The 17,360-nt window shown below is 32.6% G+C and overlaps 2 protein-coding genes across 5 annotated transcripts in view; both read right to left on the minus strand.

The window, feature by feature from the left end:
* On the minus strand, positions 1-6,457 carry LOC131635471 (protein IQ-DOMAIN 31). 4 transcript variants are annotated; one of them, XM_058906100.1, is made up of 8 exons: positions 6,340-6,457; positions 6,183-6,222; positions 4,912-5,011; positions 4,404-4,658; positions 3,477-3,680; positions 2,760-2,834; positions 643-1,738; positions 1-398 (listed from the first exon to the last, which is right to left on the minus strand). In XM_058906100.1, exons 3-8 carry the CDS (start codon positions 4,993-4,995, stop codon positions 367-369), a joined length of 1,746 nt encoding a protein of 581 aa, XP_058762083.1. In that variant the 5' UTR covers positions 4,996-5,011; positions 6,183-6,222; positions 6,340-6,457; the 3' UTR covers positions 1-366. The 4 variants fall into 4 exon arrangements, with proteins under 4 accessions (XP_058762083.1, XP_058762071.1, XP_058762089.1 ...); XM_058906088.1 differs by having other exon boundaries at positions 4,404-4,661; XM_058906106.1 differs by having other exon boundaries at positions 6,188-6,222; positions 6,340-6,427.
* The window catches only part of LOC131621780 (uncharacterized), a 23,308-nt gene continuing 12,094 nt past the window's right edge, over positions 6,147-17,360 (minus strand). Inside the window, exon 2 of the mRNA XM_058892844.1 lies at positions 6,147-6,222. Within this exon, the coding sequence (XP_058748827.1) occupies positions 6,147-6,222 (76 nt within the window). The remainder of the gene's footprint in view (positions 6,223-17,360) is intronic.

Genomic DNA, 17,360 nt, shown 5'->3' on the forward strand with positions numbered 1-17,360 from the left:
TTGCAGGGGCAAATTCATGTTACCATAAAATATTTAGGTCGATATTTGAAGCACACAGAGTTCGTTGTAACACCTAGGAAGGTACGTGTTTAGACCATACACACACTTCAGGGGAGGGAAACAAACAATATAAACAGCCCAGAAATAATATTCTAAAACAAACAGGACATAAATTTGGGTATAGTTGCTTCATGCAAAACTAAAAACCTATGATTTACAAATCACTCTCAAATGCCAAAATGCAGCAAGTGAAGAAAAATCTGATGACACACACCTATAGTTCGGTCAATTTCCATCGAAGATAACACATTAACATCACAAGTTTCAACGTCTTCATGTCAACTTCGGAAACCAGTCTTCCTCAAATTATCTCTTCCATTCTGCTTGAACTACCTTTCCTACAAGATGAACAGAATAGTAGATGATTATAGATCATATAAATCATAATGAATAAAAAGACATAAACCAGAGTATACAAATTAGAATGTGCCTCAATTGTTTTTTGTTACTTGAATCAGCAATCATATTGTTTGGCATGATTGAGCTATTATTTTATCCGTGTTAAATTATCATTTGATATTTCCAAACCACATTTTTGGTGAATTTTCTAAACTACTATGTGAAAGGAACACTAGGTCTTACCATTTCCAACCACAGAAGATACAGCTTTGTCACTTTTGTGGGCCCCTTTACCACCTGAATGAACTGGCCTCTGTGTCCTAGGTGAATGCGAACTGATTTTGCTGTTAGATAAAGATGGAAGAGAATGTCGCCGAGCATTGTTGATTTTCTCACTTCCATCTTGTCCAATTTTGGGGGATCCTTGAGCCCTCAATTTTGCTTTGGCAGATTCAGTTGCTGCCATATAACTCGGTACTGTCGGACTATTATGCGAACCGTTCTCTGCACGTTCCTGCTTAGCTACAATTGAGGCTTTTCGGATTGGTTTCTGATTTTCACTGCCTGTTTGATCTTCCTTGTGACTCAAACCACCATTGGTTAAGTGAGAATTTTCATCTTTGCTAGTCTCTACTAAATCTATGGACTCATTTTTAATGTCATCATCAGAAACGTTTTTATCTTTACTTGTAATATCTGTCAAGGGCTTTGATTCTACATTCACCTGATAACTGGTTGGAGTGTCAAACACCTCCTTATTAATTAAGTCTCCAGCAGTAATTCCGATATCCGGCTCACTGGAAATGATTTTTGTTGCTTCCTTCTTGATTCTTTCATTAGAACTGGTGACTGCTTGTTCTGAAACAACAACATTTGAGGCAACTGTTTCTTTTTCCAGATATGGCTTCTGAGTCTCAGATTCAACTTCTGACAGAACTGAAGTCTCAACAACTGGGTTATGAACCTTTCTCAAGTTTCGCTTAATCTTCTCAAGCTCAATTTGGGGATTTTCCAGCACAGGATCAGAAGGCTGGCTTGGAAATTTCCTTACATTTCGTTTTGGTTTTTCAAATTCAGGATTGGCTTGTCCTGGGGCTGGATCAAAATTTGAAGTAGAAAGCTTCCTGTGGGTCCGTTTTGACTTGCTTGTTTGAGCATCACCAGTTGCAATATTACCCTGCTTTTTCTGGGACTTAGTATCCCGGATTTTCTTGGGCTGGGGAATTGGCCTCCAAAACCAAGATGCTGACCAGCGCTCCAACCAACTTAGGACTGAATTTGGATCACCGCGGACATATTGCAAACGCAGGGCCATTATTGTAGTAGAAGAAGCAATAAGCTGAAACAACAAATAGATCATAAGACAAATAGTAATAGAAGTATGTGTTCCATATAATTGGCGCAAACATGAGGCAATATAAATGTAACAGAAAAAACAGCTCCAGAGTGAGCAAGAAAAGGTGCCTTACTTCCTCACTTCAAAGAGTCTCTTTAGAGGATATAAGTGTAAGCCGGTGTTCTCACATTTAACCAAACTAAAATATGATGTGATATGAAATGACCAGATAATGGACAAAAACCCACTTAGAACAGATTAATCTTGTCTTTTATAATATGTGCAAGTGGAATGACTATTGTGATATAATTTTCTCCAGCTTTTACACGCAAATTATAGCCAGTGCAATTTTACAGATTAAGAAAGTGTGATAAATGAAAGAGTGAACATCAATTTTACCACATTATCCTTTTTAATTATTGGTGTATTCTAATGATCAGAAATGTTGAGTGAGAGAATAGTAAATTTGGAGTGAAGTAGGTATCATTAATTGAAGGGTACAATTGGAAGAAGAAAATGAAAATTACATTGGAGACTAAAAGTGCACTTATTTTGGGACAAATAATTTGTTAAAAATATGACATTTATTTTGGGACGGAGAGAGTATGAAACAATGTGCAACTTGAAAACTGTTAGGGATTGGGTTTGGGCCTTAAGCTAACAAATGGGTCAAATATAAGCCAACAAATAGGTCAAATATAAGCCAACAAACTCAGTCCCCAACAAAAACTATGTACCCCAGCCTGATGAAGGCTTTCCTATATTCCTATTATTTCAAACAAAGGTAGGTCACATAAAACAAAAATTGTTATAAATGGTAGTAGGTCACATAAAACAAAATTGTTATAAATGGCATACAAAGGGTTTAGGGAGAATACAATGGTGGGCCATAAATAATCACTTTTATAGCCAACCACCTTGTTTTATGGCTTTAAGAGTCCATCTCACACTTCTATGAATAAAATGTATCACACTCAAAAATGAACACGTCAAGTGGTCACACATAAAGTGTAATATAAGTTACCTTTCGGATGAAATTATTGGCTGACAGCTTCAGAATTTTATCAGATATAGCAATAAGCTTGACAGGTTTGTCATCCTAAGAAAAAACACATTAAGAAAATCATTAGCAGTAACAGCAGTTAACAAATATTGCATGCAGTCTCCACCTCTCTTTCTCATCGCTTGATTGGGATACACTTTGAAGTGGTCAAAGTCTAACATAACAATACTTAAAGTGCACTACCCAATAACCAAAAGAAACTATTAGAAATTTCAGAGATTGTTTGATGATTGAGACTATACTCTTCATTAACAATAAGCGGTCTCAAAAATCTTCGAAAACAATCTGCAACAGATTGTGTAAGGCACCAGCCTATTAATAAGACTAATATTGATTGCTTGACAAGAGATATCCATGATTCTAATTGTAGCAAATAGTTCAGAATAAACTCATTTATTTTCACAGCAGGGATCAGGAGCTTTAAAGCACCAAGTTGCCTTTATTTGCACAGTTAGTCCTCATTTTGAATGTTTTGGCAGCTTGGCAAGAATTGTCATCTTAAATATAACCATTTAGATCTAATTTCAAACTGAGCAAGAAAATCAGGTAAATTATAAATTGAATTTTACTTTATTTTAACACGCCTATGGACTAATAAGAAGAACTTCAAGAATAATATAAAGAGCATGACAAATAGTAAATGATAATGTACAGAGAAATCAGATTTGAAAAAATAACCTGAAGCTTTAATAGATTGAACTTCTCATGAATTTCAAATCCAACATCAGACTGTCTAACTTTTTGTCCACGAACAAGTCCTTGTAATTTGACAATTCCATACATACAGCATAATGTAACAACAGCTTGTCTTCTTACCAGGTGCCCACGAATAAGTGCTTGCAACCTTATTATGCCTTTAAGGGCTCTAAATGCTCGCCGAGCCTTCATTAAAAACACTTCCATTAGTTGAAACTTAACATCAAATATTACAACTTACAAGAACTCACACAATCGATCCCTCAAAATGATAGTTTCAATAAGTTAAAAGCTTGTTAATTTGTCATTTCTTTCACAGACATCTTTGTGATTAAACAACTAACGAGAGACGGAAACAGCAAGAATTCAAGACAGCAGCAAACTTAGTGATGAAGTATGGTTGTCTGTCTTGAGTGAAATATCAGAGTGAACCGAGTGTGTTGATCTCCATCGAGAAAGCATTTGATAATTAATTTAAACTTGAAAGAAATAATTAGCTCTTCTATTTAGAAGGCAGTTTTTCCATTGCTTGACAGCTGCTCTTCACAAATAAATATGTCATGGTCCAAAAATCAACTTCATAATTAAGATCACAGATTTATAATCAAAAGTGAAATTAAGAAGGAAGGAAGGCAAATTATAAAAATTTATGGATTATTAATATTTATCATAAGATAACTAAACAAGGTTGTGCAATAGACTTAAGTAAACACTAAAAATCTTCTAAACGTCATCTCTCAATCCAGCAAAGCCTTCAAGCCATATGTTATCATAATTGAATTTACAATCATAAAGTGTACTTTAAAATGTCTTTTTCATGTTTCATATTTTATAGTTCAAAATTCTTAATTGTTAGACTAAATGGCAGTCACAGTTAAATCATTAAAATATCTATAACAGTTCACATACCAAATAACCCCTGAAAGCAGCTTGTGCTTTCGTAACTGCTTCCTCCTGCCTCAATATTTCTGGATCAAGTGGTGCATCTTGATGTACAGGTCCCACTGTGTCAATTTCTTGATTCCCAGGCAAAACATTTTCTGCTTCTCTACTCTCCAGCTCCAGCTCTTCCTCGTGTCTGGGAATAGTATTGACAGTTGGCTCTAAAGCCAAACCAGTTTCTGAAACCTTGGAAGTAACAACTCCTTCTTTTTGATTAACAAGCTTCTATATCATATTTTAGTAAAATAAGTCAGAATTTTCATTACAGATCATATCAAAGTGCTTTTGTTTAAGTTGAGAGAATGCAGCCATATTTTCAATCTTAGCAGCAATGACTTCAGTATTGATGCCATGTCACCAATAATGTAACTTCAAAGAATATTTGGGAATGTATTCATGAAATGTAAATGTAGTTTGATAATGACTAAGTGCCGATGTTGCCTAAACTTTAATAGCATTATCAGTACAGTATTACCTCTCTTCCTCTTGGTATATTTGATTTGGACGACTTCTTCCCAAACAGTACCGTTTTGATCCATTTTCCAGGCGATTTACCCATTGTGAGAGACCAAGATCTGTAACAGAAAAAGGCAATATCAGTAACTATGCAGATCCCCTGATTATTATTTCATATTTCTATCGATATAGAAAGAAAAAAAAACTAATACACGCAAAAATACAAATTATTCTTAATCACACAAGATGCTTACTAAACTAGACCCGCAAATTCAGTCAACTTTAGTTAGTGCAATTGAAAGTGAGCTGTGAGTCTAAGAAAATTTTGAAACTAGCATGCCCTCCATTGCTTGGTTAGCTAAAGCATTCAAAAAATAAAATGCTATGATTTTAATAGGAAAAAACATGCTTTATTAAGGAAATCTACAAAGAGATCTCGTTAAATTTAATAATATTTAGCTATACCATGATAATATAAGTACAAAAAAATATGTTGAAGAAAATACATATTTTAGGTGTCTAATTTATTTAACAAAGTGCATCTGATAATGACATCTCATTTGATTGAATTGTACTAGGAAAATAAGGGTGTTGTTGCTCTCAGAGAAGAGTTTTATTCCCAATTAATAAAATAAGAAAGAAAATTTTCTAAATGAATACATTATGAATGATAATAATTAATATAATTAATAATATAAATTAATATTATTATTAAAATATAATCATTATATAATTATTATTATTATTATTATTTTACTATTACAAAGATCATGTAATTATATGGTATAACATGCTACCAAAACAGATCAGCAAAATTATATAGAAACAACAATGATCAAACAATTAGTCTATTAAACAGTAACATAGACATCATGAACAATCAATAGCATCTTTTCTCTTGTGTGCAGTAATAAATCCAAATAAAACACCATCATAATTCCTAGCTTTGACTTTTCTTGCAAACTCCGCTGTAAGTAAGCCACCGACATACCATACAGTAATCAAAAGATTATCAAACAAATCACAGTAGAAATTACCCTGTACGTCTCAATCTCCTTGAAAAATCAACAAATCTAAACAAATTACACTGAAGAATGTAATGTAAAAGTCTAATAGAAATATAAAACACTTGTTCCTCATGAAACACACTGTTATCAAAAAAAGAAACCCTAGAAACCAGGAGATCTAGTACAAACAAGAACGGTTAATCATATAACACTGATTAATCCATGAATAAGTGATTTTGAATTGGTGCTAAATAGCTTGTTTGAGGCTAGATCTAGCGATTACCTTACCAATGTGGAACCTCTTCAACTCAAATCTACCATTCCTGTGAACCAGAACCAAATAATCAGTTTACAAACTTAAATAATAATCACTTTTTTTCTTCATTTGTTTTTTCAGACTATAAAGAGAAAAGAAGAAAACTCTAGAGAGAAGAGTGTACCATAGAGGAAATAGAGTGAGAGATTGGTGATCTAAAGCTGCATAAATTTTGTGTTTGCTTTGCTTGTTGATCTCTATGACTGTGCTAGCTGGAGTATTGAAAATTGAAAAAATAAATAAATGAAAATTTGAAACGGAAAAGCATGGATAATTTTCAGGGGAATCATAAGGTGTGTTGAAAGTACGCGATAGAATTTACGACCGTTGTTTTAAACCGTATGATTCAACCACTTGATGATGTTGAGACGATCGAAGGGTGGATATGAAATGCTTGTACCACACGTGTGGACACGTGAGAAAGACAGGGAGTGGTTGTGATTAAAAGATGGTTGTTCTTGGGGATCCCAGCGCAGTTACTTCAAAACAAAGTGTTTTCTTTATTACTGTTTCTTTTTTAGCTTTATTCCAAAGCATTAGGAAATGACTTTTAAGCCCTGAAATGTTGATTAAAGATGACGCGCGGGAGCGCGTTTGAGGGAATGAGGACCGTTGGTGGAGTGAGGTTGATTACGAAGATAGAGAATGGGGAGCGTGGCGTTTGGTGAAGTGGGTTTGCGTGGCGCGTGGGATAGGTGCCACGCTGGCAGAAATAGAATTAGTGGATTACGTGCCGACAAAAACAAAGAGGGGGATGTAAGAGATATATAGCAGGTAATGTTAGTAAAGTAGTGTAGTTACTGACCCCACCCTCCCTAACAAACTCAATTAAAATAAGATAATAGTAACACATAAATGAATATATTAATGACTACTAACACATAAGGTCTTGTTTTGTTACGAGATTTAGTGCATGTTTGGTTTGGCTTTTGAAAATGCCAAAAGCAATTCTAGAGGTGTAGAATCAATTCTGGGTGATTTTAAGATGTTTGGTTTAACAAAAGTAGAATTGATTCTGTCTCCAGAATTGATTCTACTTGAAGCTAGAATTTGTAGCTTCTGCCTCCAGAATTGATTCTGGATGAATTTTACACTGTAATTTATTATTCAACTCACTTTTACAAAAATGTATCCAAACATAAATCAATTCTGTTAAACTCAATTCTGTTAGAATCAATTCTATCAAACTCAATTCTACTAGAATCAATTCTGTCCACCGCCAATCCAAACACACCCTTATTATATAAATTTGTGGAATTTGGATGAATAACTCACATGTATGTAGTATGAGTCTACGTTGAGATGGGTTGAACTTCAAGTTTATCAAAGTTTTTTTTATTAACGTGTTAAGGAGGATTTTGTCAAATTTATGAGCGAGTTTCATGATAATGTGTGGCCTTCTTAAAGGGGTTAATTGCACTTTTGTTGTCATCATAGTGTAACCAATTCTATAGAAAATCGTAAATCAAACTAAATTGAAATCACAAAAAATCGTATTTGGTTCGGATTTGTTTGGGTCATCTTTTAACAAAATCGCACGGCTCGGTTTGATTTGCAGTTTGTATTTTGTAAACCGAATCAAATCATATTATGTTACAACCTAACATTTACTTAACTCACATTCAACTCAAATTTAAACCTATTATACTTTAGTCTTATGATTACGAACAATTTTCTCATCCTTACAGATATGATTTCAGTCTCGATCTTCTCAAATCTCTAATACATTATCGCGTATTCTTTGCCACATACATCTTTCTTCTTCTCTAATCTCTACTCTCTTATGTTCTTTCTTTTTCACCTTCTCATTTTTATGCAAATGTTCTCTATTTCAGCTTCATTTTTATCGCACATCTTTTTCTCTAATCTCTCAACTGTTTTGTTTTTTCTTTTTTATCTTCACTAATCTTTTGTCTTTTCTATTTTTTGTTTTATTATAATAATTTTTATATTGTTTTATGCTATTATTATACGTTTATTATTTCACTTTTGTCTAATTTAATTTTTACATGTTAAATGGAAAGTTGTTGTCAAAATATGACGAATTTTGTTGTTAGTTGATAGCGTATGAGTGTTTAAATACAAAGTTATGTTGTTCTCTATATGTGTATGTATGGCTCAATAAAATATTTATAAAAAACCAAATCAACCGAACCAAACCGCGTGATTTTTTCTCTTACGGTTCAAATATTTTTTTGGTCAAAACCGCTCAAACAGCATTGCAAACACCCCTAATTTCAAAGGTTAATAATCTTCTTTTTTTTACGTTTAGATGATTTCATTGGTAAACTATTTATTATCTTGTTATGTTAGATGATATATAATTTAAATAAGGGTAGTTTAATTTATTTATATTTTCTTATATATAATCTTTTCAATTTTAATTTTTATAAGTTACGTTATTTATGTTGCTGGAATTATAATCTTATTATTTTTTATTTATTTGTTATATCTATTATTAAATTGGTATTGTAGATACCAATTGTTAGTTGGTTTAATGGTGATTGGCGCTTAACTTGGTAGGGAGGGCTACAATTCGATCTCCCGGAACTAAGATCGGGAGGATCTGGAATCACTTGATGTCAGAATTGACCCTCGAACCGGACTAAATCAGTGGTTATAAATAAAAAAAAAATTTGGTATTATAGATTATTTTGATTCTCTTTAAACTACTCATTATTTATGCCTTTGAGTTGTTATAGTTTGAAAATATGATTGTTTTAATTTTGATAATTGATTATATTCAAACAAAAAATATTTTTGCTGATTTTCTAAATCATTCTCGACATGTCATCTCTCATTTTGTGTGAAGATTGAGATTGTATCATATATATATATATATATATATATATATGGTTTTAGATCATTATGTTATTGTTGATTTTAGCATTTGTTAAGTATACTCTTCGATTTCTTTTCTCTTTCTAATATGATTTAAATTTCTTGTAGGTTTGGTTTCGCTTGATTCCTTTCTATGTTCGTTTGTACTTTTGCTTGTGTTTGATTTGGTTTGGTTTGATTTATTTGTTTGTTTCTATTTAATTTTATTTTGTTTGATTTGGATTAATTTGAGTTGGCTTGATTTGATTTGACGGTTCTTCCATTTGGTGTTCCTCCTTTCTCTACCGATTAACTTTTTTGTTTGTCCTCTTTTTTAATTGTGGTATTAGTTGATTTGGTTTGATATATTATTTTTAGGATTAATTTGTAAAAAACTTAAAGTCTATAAAACTTTAACTTTAAGGGTGATAGAATGGAATATTGAGTCATAATTTGTCATAATGTATCATAACTAGACAGGATAAAATATTGAGTTAAAATTTGTCATAATGTATCATAATTAAACAATTAACCTAATGTTCCACGTTGATGTATATTTGTACTATTTAGAAGAATGAGAAAAGACAATGCATTCCATTATCATACACAGTATAAATCCTAAATGGTTCTTTTCTCTAAAATAAACACCTCTCTCTCTGCGTCATCACAGCCTTTCTCTGCGACCGCTAAAACTGTCATCAGGCCATCCTCCCAGTATCCTCGCATAAGTTGTCGTGTCGTCCTCCCACTGCCGCTGCACCAGCATCCGCTTGATTCCTTTCTCGCGCTTAAACAACCACCGTGTGATCTCTCTCACATCGACAACACTTTGTTGATCCTGCATCCTTTGTTTGTGTCTCTCTTTCCCACATTTGATGTCTGAGTCTGATCATAGTGATAACGAGACCAACAATAGAACCATCTCTCCTGGAAGTCATGATACTGGCAAAGAGATAACTTCTTCTCCCTCATAGGTAGTCTCAAAGATGGAGTTTCATTCCGCTCTCGTTGTTTCAAACATCAAGAATTACATTCATATTATTATTGAGATGGAGAAATATCAATATGGTACATAGGTCGAGCTCTTATGCATCCATGTCTTCTATTATCAGGTTCTACATCATATTGTTCCCTTGATGGAAAAGAAACCATTAGCATATGACTCTAATGCCGAGTATAAATAGTGAACTACCATTGACTTTACCGTTCTTTAATGGATATATTCTGCAATTTCCACTGACCTACTGACCACCATCTTGGAACCAGACTTCGATGCTATGGAAACTTGGAATCGTTTGGTTGACATTTTTCATAACAACTACAATCCTTGCGATGTCACTCTCATGGACGATTTTCTCAATGTGTCTATGTATTGTCAGCGTCTTAAAATGCTCTTAGACTGGTTAAGAAATGTTAGCTTGCATGTCAACAACCACTGTATAGTTCTTCAAATGATATTTGGTTGTCTAGATGCTTACCACGATGTTGCTACCTTAATTTTCCAGAGTAATCCTTTTCCTACCTCCTATCATGCTCGCTTCAGGCTCGCTTTGGAATAAGTTGGTATGGCTAAAATGATTAGGACTGGTTTTTATTATGCCAAGCGCACCACTCAGCAACAACTTTTTGTAGATACCTCTCAGCAATAACCTTTTGTAGATACCTCTCAGCATGGCAACCATCTCCCAAGCAACCGTGATTGCTCTCATGGAAACTAGGGTCGAGGCAGGGAATATGGTAATCGTCATGGTCCTTTGTCTAGAGCTATCAATGGCCCTCCACCATGGTTTTCTCCTTTTTGGCAGCAACAGTAGTGCTCAGTCTGACAACCATGGGGTTAGACTCTGCCACCATGGGTTATGTCTATGTGCTCATATCCAACCTCTCAGTGGGCACACCCTACCAGACCTCTGAAGCATCCAAGCGTACTATGACATGCAGCTACAACATCATATCATACACCGACAAACATTAGGCAGCAATGCACACCATGTCTCTCCACACTCTTGACAATCAATGGTACATGGATACTGGTGTAACATCTCACGTGACAACACCACAAAGTAACCTTTCATCTTATTCTCCTTTAAGTAATTCAAGAAAGTTATTGTTGGCAGTGGCCATGGATGACACTAGACACATACAAATAGCCACATCTCACCAACCCCTTCACTTAAACCATGTCCTGCATGCCCAAAAAAGTATTAAAAATTTAATTTTTGCGAGATGACTCACCACTGACAATAATGTCTTTGTTTCCTTTTACCTTTTTGGTTTTACTGCATCTGATTTTTACACAGGGATCCCTTTCGTGAGATGTGACAGTCGTGGTGGCCTATATCCGAACATCGCTCCCTCCATTTTTTCCGATCTTATGTCCAGTCTTTGGCACAGTCGTCTTGGTCACCATGGCGTGTCTATTTTAAATTCCCTTGCAATAATAAGTTCATATGTTGTGAACCTTTTAATTTTTTTATATTTGTCACTCTTGTGTTTTAAGCAAACAAGTTAAATTACCATTTTTTAAATTCTCAAACTATAACTTTGATGCCCTTTAATATCTATAATATAAGAAAATTAATGGTTGAAGAAAAGTCCAAAATACTCTTATTTGATTTTTTGCCACCATATTAAAATTGTGGTTTTTTGGTCTTTGTACCATAAAGTTCTTAATTTTATTATTAAAATAATATAGCTCTTATATTTTATCAAACTTATCAAATCTCTCTCTATTCTCTATTTTTTTTTCTCTTTCATCACTTTTTCATTTCTTTCTTTCAAAAAAAAAATCTATCAATCTGTAATACCCCGTATTAAATTAAATGCTCTAGTGTTATTAGCTGAGACCGAGGTTTTATTAATTGGTACATTAGAGATACTTTTGGACATTTGAGTTAGTAGTGTAACTTAAGATATTTTCTTATATCTTTTCCTTTTTGGTTTTCTTCTTCATTTGCAACAAGAATAGAAAGATAGAGAGGAGAAGTAGAGAGAAGGAAGAGCAAGAGGTGAAAAGAGGAAAAAGCTTGGATCTTCATCATTTTCCGCCAAATCAACTCATCTTCGACATCAACGACTCGTAATCGAGGTGGGTTCTAGTTAGAAACTTATAGTTTTGATTTATGGGTGAAATCATAAGTTGAGAAATTGGGGTTTTTGGTAGAAATCTTAGGGTTTGACTCAATCTAAGAGATTGATGTTTGTTGCTGCTAATAAATCCTGAGTAGAGACCATATATGTTGGTCTATGCTTTAGTATGAATCTGGAACAGGTTTGAGTATGGAGATGGTTGGATTAAACCATGGGAAAAGCAAGAAACAGATCTGGAACTTCTGATTTCGCGCGCTTCGCGGCGCGAACGATAGGCTGCGCGGCGCGAACTAAGCAGGTTTTTAGGAGGTTTTGGTTCTGCTATCAGTACGCGGCGCGTACGAGGGTTCGCGGCGCGAACACTCTGAGAATTTTTGTGAGGTTTGCCACTGCCTGAGGTTCGCGGCGCGACCTAGCTGTTGCGCGGCGTGAACTGAAGCTTTCTTAGCCAATTCTTTAGTTTAATGAGATAAAACTGTTTCGATCATAACTTTTGAACCATAACTCTGTTTTAATCACCGTTCGAAGTGGTAGGAAGCTAGAAGCGTGTACTTTCTAGTAGTGTAGGTTTTGGTAACAAAAGGAGAATTATTTAATCGAGAGTCGGGAATTTCTTGATTACTTGGGTTGGTTATCGTTCGGAATCATGTAAACGCTATGCTTTTGGTATGATGCTTGTGTACTCTATAATTGTGATAAATTACCATTGTTTACGGACAATGATAATAATTGTTGGTTGAGTTCTATTGCAGGTGGATTGGTATACCTTTGTTATATATATTTATATCAGAGAGGTTTGAATAACTTCATTGTTATGTGAATAAAGGTTAAGTGAGGAAACTAGGAATTGTTAGGTTATGTAGCTTAACAAAGAAACCTAGGATGAGATATTATATGGAACATACGTGTTTAGAATCTTATGAGGAAGGGCTAACAGGCCTAGTGGTTTGCATGAGCGATCACCATTGTATGATGTATTAATCGGAACCATTGTATTTCTTTATTTCCTTTTTTTTCTTTTGAATGCTAACAGGTATTCTTCGTGCAGAGAGGCACTGTGCAGAGAGGCACTAATAATCTTGGCAGGTTTGATTCCCGCTTTTGTGTACGAATGGAACCTACGGGTAGAGACTTGTGATGGTGTACGGGCCATGTGAAGTGACGATTCATGGGGAAAGGCTCATGAATCCGAATCCATTTCGTATGTCAAGATTTTCCAAAGGATCCATGACTCGTGCCACCTCCTAGACGTAGAAGGGGACGGGAATATAGGGATGCCTTGGTATCGGTTCCCGATTAGTAATCTTGTGTTTGAGTTGTTGAACTCTAAGTATGATTCCATATAATGTTAGTATGAGAACTCAAGGTCTAGTTCCTTTTATGACTTGAGACTTATAGGTTAGAACCTTGTAAAGCCGGGAGGATCCATAGGATAGGGAACTCACTGAGATTTTGTATCTCACCCCATTATATATTGATTTCAGGTACTACAGGTTCCGCGAAGGGTAAGGAGAAAGCAGTTTGATTTCCTTATTCCTTATGCTTATTTTGGATATGGCGAAGCTTCCGTTGTGGATTTTCTTTTGTGATCATTGTTGATCTAGTTCTTAGTATTTTGTTTTGAACATCTTGTATGTATTATGCCGTTGTTAGAACTTTTGTGTTTAGGGCATTAATATGTATAATGTGTTGACTAGGAACTTATAAGTATTTTCAGTACCAAATACTTGGATTCATGTATATGTATATGCTTTGATGTATGTATTTATATATGGGTGTTACACAATCTATAATCTATAATATAAAAAAATTAATGTTTGTGGAAAAGTCCAAAATACCCTTATTTTATTTTTTGTCACCACATTAAAATTGTGGTTTTTTGGTCTTTGTACCATAAAGTTCTTAATTCTATTATTAAAATAATACAACTCATATATTTTATCAAACATATCAAATCTCTCTATATTCTCTATTTTTTTTCTCTTTCATCACTTTCCCACTTCTTTCTTCAAACAAAAAATCTATCAATCTATAATATAAGAAAATTAATGGTTGTAGAAAAGTCCAAAATACCCTTATTTGATTTTTTTCCACCACATTAAAATTGTGGTTTTTTGGTCTTTGTACCATAAAGTTCTTAATTTTATTATTAAAATAATACAAATCTTATATTTTATCAAACTTATCAAATCTCTCTCTATTATCTATTTTTTTTCTCTTTCATCACTTTCCCACTTCTTTCTTCAAAAAAAATTCTATCAATCTATAATATAAGAAAATTAATGGTTGTGGAAAAGTCCAAAATACCCTTATTTGATTTTTTAACACCAAATTAAAATTGTGGTTTTTTGGTATTTGTACCATAAAGTTCTTAATTTTATTATTAAAATATAATAACTCTTATATTTTATCAAACTTATCAAATCTCTCTTTATTCTCTATTTTTTTTTCTCTTTCATCACTTTCTCACTTCTTTCTTCCAAAAAAAAAATCTATCTACTATATAAGAAAATTAATGGTTGTGGAAAAGTCCAAAATACCCTTATTTGATTTTTTGCCACCATATTAAAATTTTGGTTTTTTTGTCTTTGTACCATAAAGTTCTTAATTTTATTATTAAAATAATACAGCTCTTATATTTTATCAAATCTCTTTCTATTCTCTATTTTTTTTCTCTTTCATCTCTTTCCCACTTCTTTCTTCAAAAAAAAAAAAACTATCAACCTTCAACCTATAATATAAGAAAATTAATGGTTGTGGAAAAGTCCAAAATACCCTTATTTGATTTTTTACCACCACATTAAAATTGTGGTTATTTGGTCTTTGTACCATAAAGTTCTTAATTTTATTATTAAAATAATACAGCTCTTATATTTTATCAAATCTCTTTCTATTCTCTATTTTTTTTTCTCTTTCATCTCTTTCCCACTTCTTTCTTCAAAAAAAAAAAAACTATCAACCTTCAACCTATAATATAAGAAAATTAATGGTTGTGGAAAAGTCCAAAATACCCTTATTTGATTTTTTGCCACCACATTAAAATTGTGGTTATTTGGTCTTTGTACCATAAAGTTCTTAATTTTATTATTAAAATAATACAACTCTTATATTTTATCAAACTTATCAAATCTCTCTCTCTATTCTCTATTTTTTTTCTCTTTCATCACTTTCTCACTTCTTTCTTCCAAAAATAAACTATCAATCTAATAATCTATAATATAAGCAAATTAATGGTTGTGGAAAAATCCAAAATACCCTTATTTGATTTTTTGCCACCACATTAAAATTGTTGTTTTTTGGTCTTTGTACCTTAAAGTTCTTAATTTTATTATTAAAATAATACAACTCTTATATTTTATCAAATTTATCAAATCTCTCTCTATTCTCTATTTTTTCTCTTTCATCACTTTCCCACTTCTTTCTTCAAAAAAAAAATATCAATTTATAATATAAGAAAATTAATGGTTGTGGAAAAGTCCAAAATACCCTTATTTAATTTTTTGCCACCACATTAAAATTGTGGTTTTTTGGTCTTTATACCATAAAGTTCTTAATTTTATTATTAAAATAATACAATTCTTATATTTTATCAAACTTACCAAATCTCTCTCTATTCTCTATTTTTTTTCTCTTTCATCACTTTTTCACTTCTTTCTTCCAAAAAAAAATCTATCAATCTATAATTTATAATATAAGAAAATTAATGGTTGTGGAAAAGTTTAAAATACCCTTATTTCATTTTTTTTCCACCACATTAAAATTGTGGTTTTTTGGTCTTTGTACCATAAAGTTCTTAATTTTATTATTAAAATAATACAACTCATATATTTTATCAAACTTATCAAATCTCTCTCTATTCTCTATTTTTTTCTCTTTCATCACTTTCCCACTTCTTTCTTCAAAAAAAAGAACTATCAATCTTCTATAATATAAGAAAATTAATGGTTGTGGAAAAGTCCAAAATACCCTTATTTGATTTTTTGCCACCACATTAAAATTGTGGTTTTTTTGTCTTTGTACCATAAAGTTCTTAATTTTTAATATTAAAATAATATAACTCTTATATTTTATCAAACTTATCAAATCTCTATTTATTCTCTATTTTTTTTTCTCTTTCATCACTTTCTCACTTCTTTCTTCCAAAAAAAACTATCAATCTATCTATGATATTAGAAAATTATTGGTTTTTGAAAAGTCCAAAATACCCTTATTTGATTTTTTGCCACCACATTAAAATTGTGGTTTTTAATCCAAAATCTATTATTGATTTAAATATTTTCATATACTAGAAATGGTATATATGGTTAAATATTTTTAATCCAAAAATGGTATACGGGAAAAAATCTATCATTGATCTAAATATTTTTATATATGAAAATCAATTATTTATCCAAATTCGCGTAACCGAATAGAACATGTGCGTATGCACGGGTTTGTTACTAGTTTTACATAGTGATTTATGGGCGTCTCCAATTTAAAGTTCTGCTTGTCATAAATATTATGTATTATTTTTAGATGATTTTACAAAAATTTGTGGACCTTTCCTATTAGCAAAAAATCTCAAGTATTTGACACGTTCAAGTCACTTACCAAACTAACTCACACACAATTTTTGCAAAATGTAAAATCATTTGAATGTGACAATGACGGTTAATATAATAATGAGCTATTTCAAAAATATTGTCGTGATCATGGCCTTGTTTTTCCTTTCTCATGTTCATAAAAAACTACTATTCTCCAATATCCAATTTAATGCAATATTTGGGACATCCCAAATAATCTCACTACTTATGCATCATAGATAACATATGATATTTTCAAAATCACTCCCTCTCTTTATGAAATTGATGAACAGACTCGAATTTTAAATAGTTCAAGCAATTGATCACTTACATTCAAGTATGCATATAAATTTCATAGTAGTGATCATGTAGAAGTTAGTTGGGCCAAAACCATATGGAAACCCTACATTTTGCCTACGAAATCTCTCATCTCTTGGAGACTGATGCATAATGGCATTTCCACATGTGAAAATATGAGAAGGAGAGTAATTATATTGATTTATAAATTTTCCTTCTGTACTCAAAACTTGAAAATTCCTCAACACTTCTTCTTAAATTGTAACCACACATTGCAATTGTGGACTTGGTTGGAATCCTTGTTATGCATGCAACTTGATTGAACAAACTTTGTGATCCTATAGAATTATAATTGAGGTTGGAAGCCATAACTCAG

Source organism: Vicia villosa, linkage group LG1 (assembly GCF_029867415.1).
Source record: "Vicia villosa cultivar HV-30 ecotype Madison, WI linkage group LG1, Vvil1.0, whole genome shotgun sequence".
Classification (NCBI taxonomy): Eukaryota; Viridiplantae; Streptophyta; class Magnoliopsida; order Fabales; family Fabaceae; genus Vicia; species Vicia villosa.